Here is a 17,328-nt window from a genome sequence, read left to right on the forward strand (position 1 = left end):
CACACTCTTGCCTGCCCAGTGGCCCCGGCTGCTGCCGCTGCCGCTGCCGCTGCCACTCCCCCTTCCCCCCCGGTCCTGTTGACAGATTCGCGCGGCCCCGAGCAGCGGGGAGACTTTCGCGCTGCAGCTTTCCCGTTTCCGACACCTTCATTTTATACCTCGGCGCCCTCCCCCCGCCCGGCTCGACCTGTCAAAACCACGCCCCTGGAGCCACCCAATTGGCCCGAAAGCGTCAAAGAGCCAATCAAGGCGGGCGCAGCCGCTCGGCAGCCCCGCAAACGCCACCATACAACCCAGCGCTGCGAAGCGGCCGGTCTTAGAGGGAGAGAGAGACGCACACCCGCGCACACGCCCAGCCACACCGGCGCACACACACGCACGCCCACACACATACACACACTCGCGTGCGCGCGCGCCCGCCCCCCATCCCTCCCCGCGCGCGCGCGCCCACCTTCCCTCCCTCCCTCCCTCCCTCCCGGCGGGGGACTCGGGGAGCCGAGCGGCGGCGCTTCTTCCTTTCGCTCGCTGCTTTGCAGACGCCGAGGAAGAGAGAGGCGGGGGAGGGAAGCGCCCGACTTAGCAAACCCGTTCCGGCTTCCTCGACCTCGCAGCGCGGAGCCGCGACTTCATTCGTTGTTGCCCTGTCTCCCGAGCGCTTTCCTCGCCGTAAAACATGGGGGAGGGGGTCGCCGGGGGAGGCAAAGCCTAGGAGCCGACGCCGGGGGAGACGAGGCGGCGATCCGGGCGACCGAGAGACCGTCGGCTCCGGGCGAGAGAGCTGCGCGGGGCCGAGGAAGCCGCCCGCCCTTCGCCGCAACTTCGGGGGTCCCGAGGGCTTCCGCGCCGTCGGCGCTGCTGCGGCCGCCTCGCCTGGCTCGGGCGCGTCTATGAGAAGCCCAGCGACGGATGCCGCCGTTCCTGCTGCTCCCCTTCTCCGCTTCGGCAGCTGGGAAATGATCGCAAGAAGCTGAGGAAGAAATAAGAAGCGGCTGAAAGAGACCCCCATCCCGGCGAAAGAAAGGGGAGGGGGGAGGCCGGCCCCAGACCTCGCACGACCTTTGCAGCCGGGACTGGCCGGAAGGTTCTCCGTCCCGTTCCTCTCCTTCCCCTGCGCCTCCTTCCTGCTTCCCCGTCTCCTGTTGGCTTCCGTACCCGCGGGATTTGGAGCCGCCGCCGCCGCCGCGTCCCCAAATCTCTCCCTCTGACTCCCTTCGCAGAAATAGCGGCGGCGCCAGCGGGCGGCTCCGATCCTTCGAAACCTATCAGAAGGATTCAAAGCGCAGATATCGTTACTCATCTTGTTCTTGTTATTAGCAGTATTATTTGCTCCAAAGCCAGACATAGATAGACAGACAGATAGACACGCACGCACACAGACACGCACTCACACGCATACGCGCACACACACACAGACACACACACAGAGGGAGCCTAGGAAAACGAAAGGCGGCAAAGCGCCGGGGCGCACTTTCCCTCGGTCGGGACCATGGCCTCTTGCTTGTCGCCGGCTGCCCGGACGCCGCGGTGACTCGTCTATGCCCGCTTCCCACGACCGGCCAGCCCTGCTCTCGCCTCTTTCCCCGACGGTCCTGCCGCGCTTCCTCCTGGGCGGCTCCTCCTGCCAAGCGGAGGGAGTCGGGACTGGGCTCCGGCGGCGGCGAAGCTCGGGAGCGGGAGAGAACGAAGGGGGAGCGGCGCCGGCGGACCGCGTTGGATGAATTTCCCCATGAGAGAGCCCGTGATCCCTGGGACGAGCATGGCTTACCACCCCTTCCTACCTCACCGGGCGCCGGACTTCACCATGAGCGCCGTCCTGGGTCACCAGGCTCACTTCTTCCCGGCCCTGGCCTTGCCGCCCAACGGGGCTGCTGCGCTCTCGCTGCCCGGAGCCTTGGCCAAGCCGATCATGGATCAACTGGTGGGGGCGGCGGATTCCGGCCTCCCCTTTTCCTCTTTGGGACACCAAGCTGCGGCCCATTTGCGGCCTTTGAAAACGCTGGAGCCGGAAGAAGAGGTGGAGGACGACCCCAAAGTCCATCTGGAAGCTAAGGAACTCTGGGAGCAGTTTCATAAACGGGGGACGGAGATGGTGATCACCAAGTCGGGAAGGTAAGCAGGCGGTCAAAACCTTTCGGCACAGGTTTCCCAAGAGAAACTGTTCGGCGCGGGGAAAATGGTCAGAGAAGGGCATCGCCAGCTTTCTGAAGGACAAAGTGAGCCGTGGCTGTGTGCAAAGCCCAAATGGTGGTGTAAAGGACCCCCAAATACACACACACTTACCTGCATGCATGCCCACCTTCAGCTGTGTGGATGGAAGGAGAGAGGCTGGCTGCATTCTGCATCTCCTGGTTTTCAGGGTTTTTTAAAATTACAACTGAACCCTTTCAGAGACCCACCAAAAGAACTGGAGTTGGCTTCCTTCCTTCCAAGAAAACTTGGACAGGGAAAAGCAAGGATGAACTCCTGAACTCAGACAAAAAAACCAAAAATTGCCTACAGCCCTTTTCTGGTCATAAAATCATTTTAGACAGTTTCCAAGGAAATGCGTTTGGGAGCTGGCTTCTGCCTCCCCTTTCCAAAAAGAAAAGAAAGAAAAAGGAAATAAAAGTGTGGGGGGAGATATTTTTCAACAAGCGTAACTAGGATCTGGATGTCTGTTTACTTTTTATCCCAGTTTTTAATCAGGTGCAGGAGGCCCTGGCTAACCTAGGCCTCACTGTTCAATTCTGGAACATTTGAAAAATGTCTAAGGAAGGAAGGAACTGTGTTTCTCCCTCTGCAATCACCACCCCTCCTCTATTCCAACTTTCCAAACTTTGATCGCAGCTTAAGACTTTACACAAAGGGGGTCTTTTCTGTTTTATGGAGGTCTCTACAATTAGGGAAAATCTAATGATCATTGAATGGTTATTTCATTCTGATGCTGGGACAAAATATAATAGTAGGGAATGTTCCCCCAAATAAATATGAACTGCTCTTAAGGTCTCAGAGGGTTACTGGGATTTATAGTTTAAGACCCATTCAAAATGGCATGAAATCTAGAAACAATTGGTGAAAAGAAAATGTTCAGCGGCATTACAAGGGGGCTTGCAGTTATTGGTGTGTGTATGAGTGTGTGTGTGTTTTGGGAGGGTTGTTTCTCAAAAGGGACCAAACAAGATTTCTTGCAGACATTTCTAAAAAGGGTATTTGGACCTCAGTTAACTCTAAACAGCAAAAAAAAAAAAAAAAATTGCACAGCATTGCAGTTTGGAAATCATGGAAGCCAGGGGGACTCCCCCCCCCCCCGCCGCCACCACCATATGAGATAGATTAATTGTCCACCTGGTTGTTGTTGATAACAATAATAAATAATAATACCCCTATTATTAGCAAAAATAAAATAAAATAATATTCACCTTGTTTGTTTCTAGGAGAATGTTTCCACCTTTTAAAGTGAGATGTACGGGTCTGGATAAAAAGGCTAAATACATTTTATTGATGGACATTGTGGCGGCGGATGATTGTAGATATAAATTTCATAATTCGCGATGGATGGTGGCTGGCAAAGCTGACCCTGAAATGCCCAAAAGAATGTATATCCATCCGGATAGCCCGGCCACAGGCGAACAGTGGATGTCCAAAGTCGTCACTTTCCACAAACTGAAACTGACTAATAATATATCGGACAAACATGGATTTGTAAGTGTTTTCCACTTGCTTAATGTTTCCCCCTAACTCCCACCCCCCTTGGCGTAAATCTTGTCTTTGCGTAGACTTTTAAAAGAAAAGATATTTGCAAAATAGGAAGACTAGAAATTCAGGCCTGCCGGAGAGATGGGGCCACTGTTTACTTCTTTACAGAAATGGTTGAAAACGCAGCGATTGTTGTACGTTCCAGTTTTTTTTTTTTTTAATTAACTCCAGGTTTTAACAAGAAGTTGGGGAGCGGGGCAATCCTATCTTTTGGCCTGAAGATGACCTATTATAATATTGTGCTTAGTGTCTTTAGGAAGGAGTGGGGGGAGAAGATCAAGATTTTGAGGGTATGGCAATATGGCAACAAGAATCAAGAATCATTCTGAAAACCTAATGAGCGAAACTTCCCCAAATCATGGAGTCTTGCTTTTATACATTGGCAAGAACTGAATTCTATTTAAAGTGGGGGGAAGGAAGGAAGGAAGGAAGGAAGGAAGGAAGGAAGGAAGGAAGGAAGGAAGGAAGGAAGGAAGGAAGGAAGGAAGGGAATCCTGAAAGGATCTATTATGGTATGGAAAGAATGGATTTCAGAGTTAGACTTTCTTTTTCAAATGCAATGCTCAACTCATGTCACCACTTCCTCCAAATTTTTGTTAGTGAAACTCTTTCTTTCTTTCTTTCTTTCTTTCTTTCTTTCTTTCTTTCTTTCTTTCTTTCTTTTTCTTTCTTTCTTTCTTTCTTTCTTTCTTTCTGACAGAGATAGACAGACAGACAGACAGACAGACCAACAGACAGACATAATCTCCACCCTTGCACTAAATCAGAACTCCCTGCAGCTAGGGTTCTTTCCCTTATTTCAGGCAACTGTTGCTTGGATCTGGATCCCTACAAATTGCTGTAAGTGAGAGAAGAAGGGGGTGGTTATTGGAGGTAGAATTCTTAAAAATGGCCAATGTTCTCCAGCAAAGTTTGAGGAAGCTAGACAGGCAGGAAGCGAAGAAGACTAGAAAAAAGTTGGGTGGCCCAGTTTAGATACCAGGCAGGCAGCTGAAGTTTCCCTCAACTGAGTCGTGTTCTCCTAACTCCCTTTCCTCTCTCCTTCTCCCCCGTAGACCATCTTAAACTCTATGCACAAATATCAACCTCGGTTCCACATAGTCCGAGCCAACGATATCCTGAAACTGCCCTACAGCACATTCCGCACTTACGTTTTCCCGGAAACAGAATTTATTGCCGTAACAGCCTATCAGAACGATAAGGTAAGGGGATTAAGATTTAAAGGGTGTCCATGGGTTTGAGCCTCAGATAAGGCTTTGATTCAGCAGGGAGGATTTGGAGAAATTCCCAGTACAGGTATTGGAATCTTGACTTCTCTTCCTCCCTCCCTTCTCTTTCTCTCATCCACTTCTTTTCCTTTCGTTCCCTACTGCTTAAAAAAATATTGGATCCTGCTCAAGCGGGTATTTGGTCAAGCTCATTAAGAGGAGCAGGTATTATGGGGAGATGTGTTAATTGAATTTGCAACTCTGCACCCACCTAGAACTGGGGACAGCCTAAGCTGAAGGCCTCAATGGACTCCTTTAAGTGACCTTGGCAATCGGGCCACAATGAATTTTTGTTTTTCACGAATCCTCCACCCCTCTTCTTTGAACGCCTGACTTTTGGTTAGTTACTTGGCTGAGTGCATGTATGGGGGGGCTATTTTCCTTTGGGCTGGCGGTAAGGGACGAAACTGGCCTTTAACTGGTAAGGTTTGACGATATTTAATAAGCACGGAGCAATCTTTGGAAAGGGAATAGCAGCAATGCGGGGGCGGGGGGGGGGGTGTTAGCTATTGAGATTTCCCCAATTAGCCCGATAACCTCAGCATGGAGGAGATCGATAACCTCAGTGTGCAAGAGAACTCAGGAGCTTGGGGTAGCCGAAAGGGTATGGTAAAGGATTCAAACGCTGGACGATCAGCTTGGGTCTGTGTTTTTTCATTTGATTTCTCTCACTGTAAATGAGTAGCTTGCAACTTGGATGGGGCAGGTCGCTTTTGTGAAGTTCTGGCAACCTTGCAAAGATGGAAGTCTGCTCCAGAGGGGGGAGGGAGGGAGGGGGGAGGGGGAGGGGGGAGGGAGGGAGGAAAAGAAAAAGAAAGAAAGAGAGAGAGAGAGAGAGAGAGAGAAAGAAAGAAAGAGAAAGAAAGAAAGAAAGAAAGAGAAAGAAAGAAAGAAAGAAAGAAAGAAAGAAAGAAAGAAAGAAAGAAAGAGGAGAGGAGAGGAGGAAGGGAGGGAGAGAGAGAGAGAAAGAAGAGAGAGAGAGAAAGTGAAAGAAAGAGAAAGAGAAAGAGAAAGAGAAAGAGAAAGAGGGAAGGAAGGAAGGAAGGAAGGAAGGAAGGAAGGAAGGAAGGAAGGAAGGAAGGAAGGAAGGAAGGAAGGAAAGAAAGAAAGAAAGAAAGAAAGAAAGAGAGAAAGAGAGAAAGAAAGAAAGAAAGAAAGAAAGAAAGAAAGAAAGAGAAGGGGAGGGAGGGAGGGAGGGAGGGAGGGAGGCATACCCTTTTTTCACTGCCTTGTAATCTGCACAACCCAGGCTAACCTGCCCTCTGGATCGAAACTGCAGCGGGTTTGCAAAGAAATTGTGGGGAGAAAGAAAAGAGGCAATACTGAAGTCTGTGGTTTGTCAGACTCCCTTGCCTTCTCGAGGCGAATTGGAATTGCGCTTCCAGAAAGCAGGGCCCAATGTGAGCCAGTGGCAAGAAAGCAAAGTCATTAGGAACAGAGTTGGTTGAATTCCTCTGGGGCAGTGGAGGAAGAAAGGGGGAGAACAGGGGGGAAAATGGACCCGGGTTCTCCAAGTCATGCTTGCTGTCTTGGACTCTAGTTGCTTGCAAAGCCCCTATGTGGAAGAGTAGAACTGAACAGGCCTTCACCTGTCTGATGGCCCAGTGACCAGACCTAAGATCTCATCCTCTCTATGGACATTTCTCCTGCTCTTCAGCAAACTCTTGCTGAAAGGTCTGAAACAGGCTCTGGGAAGCCCTTTCTGGCCAATCTGCTGTTCTTCAAGCAAAGGGGAGCTGCTTGAAAGCATCCAGAAATATGACCTCCACCACAACATAAAAATGGGCTCTTCGTTGGTTTGAATTGCTTCGCTCCTTGGCAAAGAAATTCAGGCTTCAGGAGGGCCAATATGGAAGAAACGGAACTAGTCTTTGAAGCAGGTAGCAAGACACTTACGCGCTCTTTATTCCCACTCTAAATCCCTAGAAAGAAAAAAGGTGGCTGAATTTCCAAGACAGGTTGACCCAAATCTAAGTCCCATTATGCCCAATGGGACTTGTACCAAATTCAGCCTTTGTGGGTTTGTGATCCAAACTGGAAAGTGGTGGATTACATTGGGATTTTTTTATCCTCTGGAGGGGCACCTGGTGATGATCCTTCCTCCTTCTTCTCCTTCACCTCGACCTTCTCCTCCTTCCTATTATTATTACCAGCCCAGTCAAAAGGAAAGAACTGCCATTCTCCCCATCCTCCGTCTGATTGCAGTATTAAAGAGTGGCTCAACTTTACCAAACTTATGTGGCGATGTTTCCCAGGCTGGAACCAGCTTTGAAACAAAATCTTCCTTCAATCCCCATAAAATCAAATCAGGAGCAGATTGTTTGGGAAAGCTGGAATAGAATTTGCCCCGGTTGAACCGAACAGTGGAGGGCCCGTAAGAGGTTGGTCCAGCCTATATTCCGACGTGCCCTCCAAGACAGACACACATAGGTTATAAATCTAGGCGCAAACCCCATTAGATTAAGTATTGGACTGTAGCAAATGGGTCAAGACTATTCTTCTGCAGTTTGATTAAGGCAGGTAAAGAGTTGAGAGTAAAACATGAGTAATGGACAGTGCGTTCCATTCATTCCAAGTAGCCGTGCATTTGTGTGTGTGTGTGTGTGTGTGTGCGTGTGCACACACTCATGGGGGGAGTTAGCCAAGCCAAAAAAACCACAGCAGTTGGTAATTAGCTAAGACTGAGCAAGGAGTAAGGAAATGACCACAGGAACCTCATTGTCCCCTAAGGGACCCCTAATCCTTCATCTGAATGGCCACAGATTGGAAGCACAAACTCTAAAGCAGATTTTAAAAAGTGCCAGCCTCCTTGTGAGATAACGTAGCCTCTCCCTTCTGTTTCTGCAGAGATCTGTGCAGAAGCATTATTCGCTAGTTGGGATCTGAGTTGTTGTTGTTTTTTTAAAGGGAAGGCAGGCACACTTCAATAAATAAGGTTTTCTCCCAGCCTTCCATGGATTTTTCCCTCTTTCCTGTTATCCTTTGTGTGGGAGAACACAAAGACCTACTCCCGAAGGTCAACCCAAGTCCTCAACCCAGAGTTTAAATCCTGGTCTGTCTTGCCAGCCATTAAATTACGCTGCTTGTCCCAAACTTAAATGTGTTCGCAGTGTCCCCTTCTGGATCCTTACTCCTGTTCTCTTTCTTTCTTCGTCATTTTTTTTACTAGATCACCCAGTTAAAAATCGACAACAACCCTTTTGCCAAAGGCTTCCGAGACACAGGAAATGGGAGACGAGAGAAAAGGTAAGGGTAAATTTCTATTTGCCTTTCCTTTCTGGTGTCATCCGGATGAACCTGTCCAAAAGTCCATTAAAAAAAAAAAAAACTAAAATAGAAACCTCCCTTCTTTTTAGTCCCCACCCTAAAATAGCCAATTGTGGTGTGAACACCAGGCAAAAAGTAGGATTGGAAGCTTAAAAAAATAAGTTTACTTTTGCAAATGTGCAAAATTCTGTTAGCTGCTACTCAGGAGAAACTCTCTGCCAAGTGTGAAAGTAGAGCTTATAACACATGGTTCCTATTGGTAACATTAGGGAAAAAAACACCAAAAAACAGAACAGAAAGGGGGTGGAGAATCAGGGGCAATAGATAGCCAAAATGATTTTGAAAAACTTTCAACAGGGATTTTGATGGAAGTCCTTCTTGAGTTTCTTCCAAAGATGATTGTGGTGTAGGAAATCACAACATTTATATCCTGGCAGTGTAAGATTTAGTATAAGTGGTGCAAAGGAACAAGGGGGAAACCCACACTGATCTGCTTCTGTGACCAGTAGCTCTTATATGTTATCTAATTCCCAAGCAGTGGAAAAGTACCGTGCTTACAAGAGAGATTTCTAGTGGGAATATATATTCCTAGACAGATTTTCCAGTTTTTTTGCATACATTGTTTCTAAAGCAAGAGTTATGTCTTTTGGGCTTATAGTGGACATGACCTTAGTGCGATGTCTTTAAGATCTTCTCTTCTCCCTCCTTTTATTTATTTATTTGTTTGTTTGTTTAAGTCCTTCACTTTGGCCGCCCAACACATATTTATTTACAAATTTGCTCACAGGAAGTGGTAGGGCTGATTGAAATATTTCTGTGGCAAGGAAGATGTGAAAAAGAGGAGCAGGAGAACACAAGGTTTTCGTGGACAGTAGGAGAATGAACATCTAAATTCAAGCTATGCGATATTTTTAAACAACAGTTATTTTCTTGCAGCTATTAAAAGAGCAGAGATCTGAGAATCTCCCTGATCTTTTAAAGAGTCAGTTGTTTAGGGATTTCGTTTCCTCTCCACCACCTTCAAGATTTGCATCTCCCCCACCCACACAAACTGGGATCATCAGTGGCTTCATTTCCATATGCTTGATTGATTAAATCCATCTTCCTGGTTTTGGGGGACTTCAGACCTTACAGGCTGCATTTACACAAAATGGCTAATCGGATCAAGGAAATGCGTAGCTATTTCATGGTTAGGGGTAAACTATATTTTCTGATGCTTTGGCTGGTGTGTGAACTCCTTCTTCTTGGTTAGGTTGAGTTTCGATAAAATCCGGTTGAACGTGTCATCTGAACTCACTCATAGATACCTGGAGCCACAAACTGGCCAGCCACCTTTTATTTGGGGCACTGTGCAATGTTTAGTCAGTTTATGGTTTAGGACGTCATGCAAAATCAGAAATAAATGGGTTAATGGAATAAACCATGGTTCAATTAAGCTTAGATCAATGTAGTATGCTAACAAAGTCATACAGAAGTGCTATAAAGATTTGGTATGACAACTTCAAGGTGAACATCCACAATTTAAGACAAGACTAGGCATCTTGGTGCCTTCTGGATGATTACAAAAAAGAATGAGATTTGTAATCCAAAATATTTTATGTTGAGTGTCCAGTCTTACTTTGAGAGCTTCATCCCACCATGGTCTCAGCCCTGGGAACAAGGTTCTTTACTCAAAAGTAAGCCAACCTTAGTACCATAAACCACCTTTTCTTTAGCCCATTCTAAAATAGAGCTCTTGGCTGATTTGAAGATCTCTTGATTTCTCTAAACACTCCAGATGACTTGATTTAAGCTATTGCAGACTGGAATTTGCTGAGAGAGGAAAGTATCAAATGCAAGCCACAAGCCGGGTCAAGACCCACATTCTAAACCTTAATGGGATTGACTGGTTTTGGCTTAGTGCAGTTGGGGAATCCAGATGTTGTGGCTCAAACCAGCCACAGTTTATGGGTTAGCATGTTGTGTGAAGCTGATCACTGTGGCGGGTTGGACCATACTTGGCTAATATGCTGGTCTATGACGTAATAAAGATTTTATTTTATTTATTTTATTTACTTGGCTAAACCAAGGATGCCCTGAATGGTTGATGAATCCATCGCACCAAAAGTCAGCAACTCAGCAGCCGTTTTAATCTCTCCTAATTCTTCTTCCTCTTCTCCTTCTTCCTCTTCTCCTTCCTCTTCTCCTCCTCCTCCTCCTCCTCCTTCTCCTTCTAGAAAACAACTGACTCTTCAGTCAATGAGAGTTTATGATGAGAGGCAGAAAAAAGAGACTTCAGATGAGTCTTCGAGTGAACAAACAGCTTTTAAATGTTTTGCTCAATCAACATCTCCTGCTGTGTCTGCAGTGGGTACCTCTAACCTTAAAGGTAAGTGGTTTTCCCCTCCTTTTCCCCATTTGGAGTAAGAGGGAGCTCTCCCACTCTCCTATTTCTGAGATATTAATTTTTCATACTCTGGGGGTCAGAAGAAGTTTGGCTAGAAATCAGCTTCTTGGCTGGAGGGGATTAAAAAAAAAAACTCTCTGATTTTGAAAACGAATCTTCTTGAAAACACTCCAGATGTTAAAATTCCACTTTGTTTCCCCCTTTTTCTCCCTGTATCTATATTTTATGTGTGGTTTGAACACAAGACAAACCCACATTGGCTGAAGCAGAGGAGCAGGGAGACCAGAGGGACAAAAGTTCAGAAGTGCCTCCTTCCCATGAATTATGAATTTTCAAATGCCCAGTTAAGGGTGCAAATCCCTCCAAACTTCCCCTTTTCCTTCAAAACCCCACCTGACTGCAAAGTGAATGGCAATAAACCCTGATCTAGCATGAATATTGGGTCTGGAATGGGAGCTAAAAGGTGGGATTGCTGTGCATTTCCCATGTGCATGTCAGCACGGCAGCCGTAACCATCTAGATGGCTTTCTCGGAGTTTGCTATGCAGAAGGAATGCACATTTTATTTGACACACTCGTTTTTTAAAAAGTTTGAACTTTGGCTCTCTCTCTCTCTGTGAGCCTCTGTGTGTGTGTGTGTGTGTGTGTGTGTGTGTGTGTTCAGGCGGGCAGACAGCAGACATTGTCCAAGAAGCCAGATTCCAACTTCATGATTCTTGCTCAGAATGGAAAGACGCCTTCTATTCCAAGACCAGAGGATTAATAAAACCTGGGATAAATAAAAGTTGAGGAATTAATACCATCCTTCCTCTGTCCTTGAGCCTCATCTCACACACTTCAGAGGGCAGTTTATTGTAAAAATAAGAAGACTGTTAATTCTGTAAACCAGAACTAAATGGGCTAACTTATCAGGATAAGCTAGGATTCAGGAAGCCCTGAATGTCAAACACGCCATATTATTTGTGATCTATTTAGCACTGCTTTCTACTTTCCTGGATTATCCTCAGACGGATTTTTTCTTCAAGAAAATATCACTGCCTAGAGAAGACACATGAAGCTGGAGAAAATGGTGGGCTGGAATCGCTTTCTCTGGCCTCCCTTCTGTGTTATGCAGGAGTACTGCCAGGCCCAGGTAGATCAAACTTCAGTGAAAATTAGATCAGAGTCTTGAGTTCAAGTTGACAAAGTCAAGAAGAAAAGCAAAGTGTGAGCGTGTGAACTCCATCTTTCTGGCCTACCCAATTAAGTTAGGAAGTTCTGCTCTCCGCAGTTGGGAGAAGAAGGCCACCTCTTCTGAGAAACATCTGATGGAGCACAACTGGGAAGCCTTTTCCCTCCCCTTGGTGTCTTTCTTCCTCTTCCACCCTCTCTCTTTCTCTTTTCAGATTTGTGCCCCAGCGATGGAGAAAGTGACTCTGAAAGCAAAGAGGACCCCATGGAAGCCAATGAAGTTGGGAAGATCTCTACCACCACTGCCAACATTGCCCCCAACAGCAGCTCCTCCTTCGGAGGAGGAGGGGATGGGGCAGACCCTCGGGAAGGGGAAAAGAACAGCCCTTCCAAGGCACCCCTTTTTCCACCAGACTCCGCCAGCAGCCAGAGCAGCCGGGAGAGCGTCTCTAAAGTGCCTCCAGACTCCCAGCATAGCCCAGCCACCATCTCTTCTAGCACCCGGAATTTGGGCGGTGGAGAGGAGCTTAAGAGCCCACCACGGGAGGAGTGCCGGGGCCTGAACAAAGAGCCCTTCACACCCCTAACTGTTCAGACAGACAGTCCTGGGCACCTGGCCCAAAGCCACTTGTCCAACCTAAGTTTTCCCCATGGCCTGGCCAGCCAACCATTCTTCAACCCGCTGAGCAACGGGCACCCCTTTCTTCTCCATCCTGGCCAGTTCACCATGGGTGGTGCTTTCTCAGGCATGGCTGGCATGGGACCTCTGCTGGCCACAGTCTCCGGGGCGTCAGCGGGAGTTACTGGTCTAGACAACACCGCGATGGCAACAGCAGCTGCCCAGGGATTAACTGGCGCTTCGGCGGCAGCTGCAGCAGCAGCATTGCCCTTCCATCTTCAGCAGCACGTCCTGGCTTCACAGGTAAACTACTGGTGTGTGTGTGTGTGTGTGTGCGTGCACACGCGCGTTCTCCCATCCCCAAAGCAGGTGTCAAATGGCTATTTTAGAGTCCAGCGGATCAGAGCATTGCTTGGATGGTGGTTTTCCATCTGTAGCGTCCATTCTTCTTTGCTTCTTTGCTTTCTCCCCAACCTCACAGCGACAAAAGTGGCTTCAGTGATTACTACCCTGGTTGTGGGTTGTCCCTTGGGGCAGCCGGCTTCACTGTGGTGTGCAAACCAAGTCTTGATGGTTATACAGCTGGGGTTTCTGGCCTAGACTGATGTGGGATCCCGGCCATTTGGGGTTGGATCCCTAAACGTTGGTTGAGAAAACCATCCATTCCTTAGTGGGATGGATGGAGAAGACCTTACACATGGACGCTAGAGAGGGTGTCTCTCAGAGATTAAGGAAAGGGTTTAAAGAACAGTCAGCTCCTTTCTTCCTCTGTGGAGAAGAGGCAAATGCAATTTAAAAAATTAAGGAGCAATTTGCAGGGATGGGCAGATCTTCTGCTCGGGGCTTTTAAAGGCTCTGCTTGCAGTGGGGAGGGACATTCGTTGCTCCACTTCCGCGGGGAGTATGTGTGATTCTCCCATTTTTTTTAAAAAAATATTTCCCTCCCTCCTCCTCAACTTCAGGAAGGTAGAGGTGGGCTGGAGACAGGGATTGGAAAAGAGATTCTTCAGCCAGATTTGCCACTGAAATTTCCCCAGTCCCATGCAATGTGTTTAACTTGGTTAAGGAAGGAGCTAGCACAACTCGCCAAGCTTGGCTGCTGTTAAATTGGGCTCAGTTTTCTGCCGCTCAGCACTGGCGCGTTCCCAACCCATTGGGTTTATTTAAGGTATGTGTGAACTCCAGAAACAGGTTGATTCAGAAATCGGCTTACAGGCCCGCAATCAAGTATCAGCTTGTGTACCTTCCCATCTGGTACAGAAGCGTCTAGAAAACTAACTCTGCCTCCTGTCTCTTCAGGAGCTTTTCTTCTTTTCCTTCTGGGTCTGAAACTAAACAGGGATTCTTCAGCGCCCAGCCAAAGGGCTAGAGGGATGGGGGGCCCCAAGGGCCCAAAAGGCCACCTAGGGTCCCACTTCTATCCTTGGCGGTGGTTTTCTAGACACTGCGCCGAGAGCTTCTCTCAACTCCTCTGGCTACAGGGATAGACTTGGGCATTGGCCCAGGGCTTTCCGCGAGGGTGCTCAGCACCTTGAGAAAGATGGATGACTGAAAGGGGATCGGAGCACAGCCTGACTTGGCGAGGGGTTCAGCTCAGCCTCTGCTGCTCGCTAGCCAGAGAAGAAGTGGGATTTGGCTGAGAAAAGCATTTGGCAAGCTTGGGGGCTGGTTTAGCATCTCAGGGTGTCCCAGGGCGCCACTTGGCAGCCCCCCCCCAGCCCCGGAGCCCTGTGGATCACCTTGTGAGGAGAGCGGGGAGGGCCTTGGCGCCTCTGATGACTTTTTTTTTTTACCCAGATGACTCCTATCCTATTTGTTCTGGGCAAAGGCCCAGTGGCCTGGAAGCCCCACTTTCTTAGCTGGGTGTGATTTCTTCCTGGGATACAGAAGCCTCTGAAATGAGGCTCCTCTCCCCCTTGAGGTTGTGGGGCCTCTGGAGGGCTACAAGTCCCCCTTTCAGGTGCAACCCGGTGTAAATATATTTCACGTCGGCGCCTGTGTGCAAAAGCGAGACTCTGAAGAAACAGGAGAAACCGAATTTATCTATGACACGCACACAGAGACACACAGGTCCACGAGAGCCAGGGACCTCTAAGCCCTGCATCCTTAACCTGAGACCTCTCCTCTGCTGTGCTCTGAGGCGAGTTCCGCTCCACCAAACTATGGTTTACGATCTTGATCTTCGTTTGGAGGCTTGCCCCCACCGGACCCCACCACATCAGCAAGCCACACCAGGGCTCGGTTTGCACAAGGGGGCAGGTTCCCCAGGGGTGGGTCGCGGGAAGGCGGCTAGGCTGTTGACCGGCGCCTGGGCTGGCCGCTCTTCTGGGGGCCGTTGGAAGAGGCCCCCCGTCCCCGCGCGCCTCTGACTGTCCCTCTTCTTTTGCAGAGCCTGGCTATGTCCCCCTTCGGAAGCCTCTTTCCGTACCCGTACACTTACATGGCGGCCGCCGCCGCAGCCTCGACGACCGCCCCCAGCCCCATGCACCGGCACCCCTTCCTCAGCACCGTGCGCCCTCGCCTGCGCTACAGCCCGTATTCCCTCTCCGTGCCCCTCCCGGACAGCAGCGGCAGCCTGCTCGCCACCGCCCTGCCCTCGATGCTCGGCGGGGCGGAGGGCAAAGCCGCGGCCCTGGCCCCCAGCCCGGGCTCGGGGCCCTTGGACTCCTCCGGCTCCGAAGTGAACAGCCGCTCTTCCACCCTGTCCTCCGCGTCGGACAAGGAGGCCACCAGCGAGCTGCAAAACATCCAGCGCTTAGTGAGTGGACTGGAGTCGAAGCAAGACAGAGCCAGGAGCGGGTCGCCCTAGAAGCGGGGGGAGCGCCCTCTCCCTCCCCCTACGTGACGGGATGGGCGCCTCCAGCCCCCCCCCCCCCGCACGCCTCGTGGGCCGATCCTGCCTCTCTCCAACTTTGGCGCGTGCGTGTGTTGCTCGCTCGGAGTGGTGGGGAGAAGGAAGGAGGGCCAGCGGGTGTGCGTGCAAGGCGTGTGTTGCTGGTAGCTGCTATTAACCACTGTGGTGTCCACTGGAGGCAGGTGTGAAATCTGGGGGAAGGGGCCCTCCCCCTTCCTTTTTCTTTTCTTTTCTGTCCTTTTTTGTTCCTGTCTCCACTGGCATCAAAACAGAGAAGCAGGTGCAGAATGGAGAATTTGCTTTTCGCAGATCGGCGCGTTCGAAAATCAAGCCAAAAAATCAAAAAAGAGGGAGAAAGGCTGACCCTTTCATTTTTTTCGGGGGGGGGGGGTTAAATCCATTGCCCATAGTCTGTTTCTTGCATGTTCCATTCTAAATCTTATTTTCTGAAGGTCCCCACTCTTTAAATGCTTGCTTGAGGTCTCCAGAACGTCAAATACATATTTCTCCCGTTTTTTTTTTCTTTCTTCCCAGATAGGAGCAATTAAAAATGTAGTTAGAAGGGGGAATATTATAATTTTGTTGGTTTGTTTTAAAAAGACCCCCGATTTCCTTGTTTTGTTTTTAATCCATTTTTTTTCTTTTACTGTATATGCAATAACATGGTTTATAAACGTAATAAGGAGAAGGAAAAAAAACAGTGGACACTATTGATAAAGTATTTATGTAATTAATGGATAACTTGTAAATACGTGGCATATGAATACTCGAAATTAAAATTTAATTTATTGATATTGTATATATATCTGTAAATATAGACTGCAGGTGTCTTTCTGGTTTTTTAGCTCATTTTCATTTCAAAGTCAGGATCTCTTGTGAACAGTTCAAACTTCAAAAATAAGCAAAAATCCATCAGGGGAAAATCATGTTTACATTTCCAATGTTTTGTTTGTTTTACTGTGCCATTATGAAAAAAAATCATATTGTTCATTTTTGGGGGGAGGGGGAAGCATGCAAAAGGCAAAACAATAGGGTTGGAAGAAAGACTGTACAATCGTGTCATTGCTGGATGCTCCCTTATTCTACCACTGGTAGAAATGATTAAATAAATATGTTAATTAAATACCAACACACTTCTGAAGTGGGTTTGTGAAGAGGGGGAAAAATCTGGGAGTTTTGTTCATTTAAAAAGAAACTCAATCATTTCTATTTTTCCCCATTGCCAATCTACATCATCATCATCTTCATCGTTGTTATTATTATTATTATTATTATTATTATTATTATTATTATTATTATTACGGTATTGGAATATTGAGTGATATTTTTACAGTTTCAAAATCTAGTGTTGAGCATTGTTGAAACAAAAACAGAAATAAATAGACTTGTTGAAATGGTTCAAAGGTTCACCCCCCCTTCTTGTAATTCCCTTTCCCCCAGTTCCCAAGAAAGCTTCTTTCAAGATCATTACCATTTGAACCTACATATTTTCTTTTAATTGCAGTATCTTTGGGATTCCCCTGAGAGGACCTGTGTAGAAAATATTGAACCATCTTTTTCAGATTGTACGTTCTCCCTGAATTGTTTTCTGTTGGGGGGGGGGGCTAGAAGAAATTGTAGGGACAAAAAGCAGAGGCTTTATACCCATACCCCAACTTTCTCAGCTTATTGGTGAAAACGATGTTCTTCTAAATGTACTTATTTAAAGGATAATAAATAGAGAGACTCTCTAGACTCTCTTTCCAAAAACACGTTTAAAGTGGGTCTGAACGTGAGTTGGCGCCAGTTACAACCCTACACGGGGTTACTCAGAAGTAAACCCTGTTGACTTTGGGTCGGACTAGAAGACCTTCCAGGTCCCTTCCCACCCTATGATTCTATGACTTCAATTAATGCTGCAGCTAGAAAAGAATATAGCACAAGTCCAGCTTTGCCTGAATGTAAGTTTCATTCAGACTTGCAAAGGGCGAGCATATATATGCGTTTAAGTCTCCCATCCACATTTACTTGCGGGGGGGGGGGGGGGAGGG

At 48.0% G+C, this 17,328-nt stretch overlaps 1 protein-coding gene across 1 annotated transcript; it reads left to right on the forward strand.

Moving 5' to 3' along the window:
- Window positions 1–256: 256 nt before the first annotated feature.
- TBX3 (T-box transcription factor 3) lies at window positions 257–16,427 on the forward strand. Its single transcript, XM_007441165.3, has 7 exons — window positions 257–2,109; window positions 3,414–3,681; window positions 4,791–4,937; window positions 8,173–8,249; window positions 10,487–10,638; window positions 12,041–12,747; window positions 14,834–16,427. Exons 1-7 carry the CDS (start codon window positions 1,715–1,717, stop codon window positions 15,251–15,253), a joined length of 2,166 nt encoding a protein of 721 aa, XP_007441227.2. The 5' UTR covers window positions 257–1,714; the 3' UTR covers window positions 15,254–16,427.
- The last annotated feature ends 901 nt before the right edge of the window (window positions 16,428–17,328 follow it).

The sequence above is a fragment of the Python bivittatus genome, unplaced genomic scaffold (genome assembly GCF_059951505.1).
Source record: "Python bivittatus isolate LINGU-HERP-01145 unplaced genomic scaffold, Pbiv_v1 ctg000110_np1212, whole genome shotgun sequence".
Classification (NCBI taxonomy): Eukaryota; Metazoa; Chordata; class Lepidosauria; order Squamata; family Pythonidae; genus Python; species Python bivittatus.

What these genes read in the sequence shown, in the direction of transcription:
- TBX3 (XM_007441165.3), top strand. Translation starts at nt 1,715, where the DNA reads ATGAATTTCCCCATGAGAGAGCCCGTGATCCCTGGGACGAGCATGGCT. An exon ending in GGGTACCTCTAACCTTAAAG is followed by an intron (nt 10,639 to 12,040) that starts GTAAGTGGTTTT and finishes TTCTCTTTTCAG; the next exon opens with ATTTGTGCCCCAGCGATGGA. An exon ending in AGCACGTCCTGGCTTCACAG is followed by an intron (nt 12,748 to 14,833) that starts GTAAACTACTGG and finishes CTTCTTTTGCAG; the next exon opens with AGCCTGGCTATGTCCCCCTT.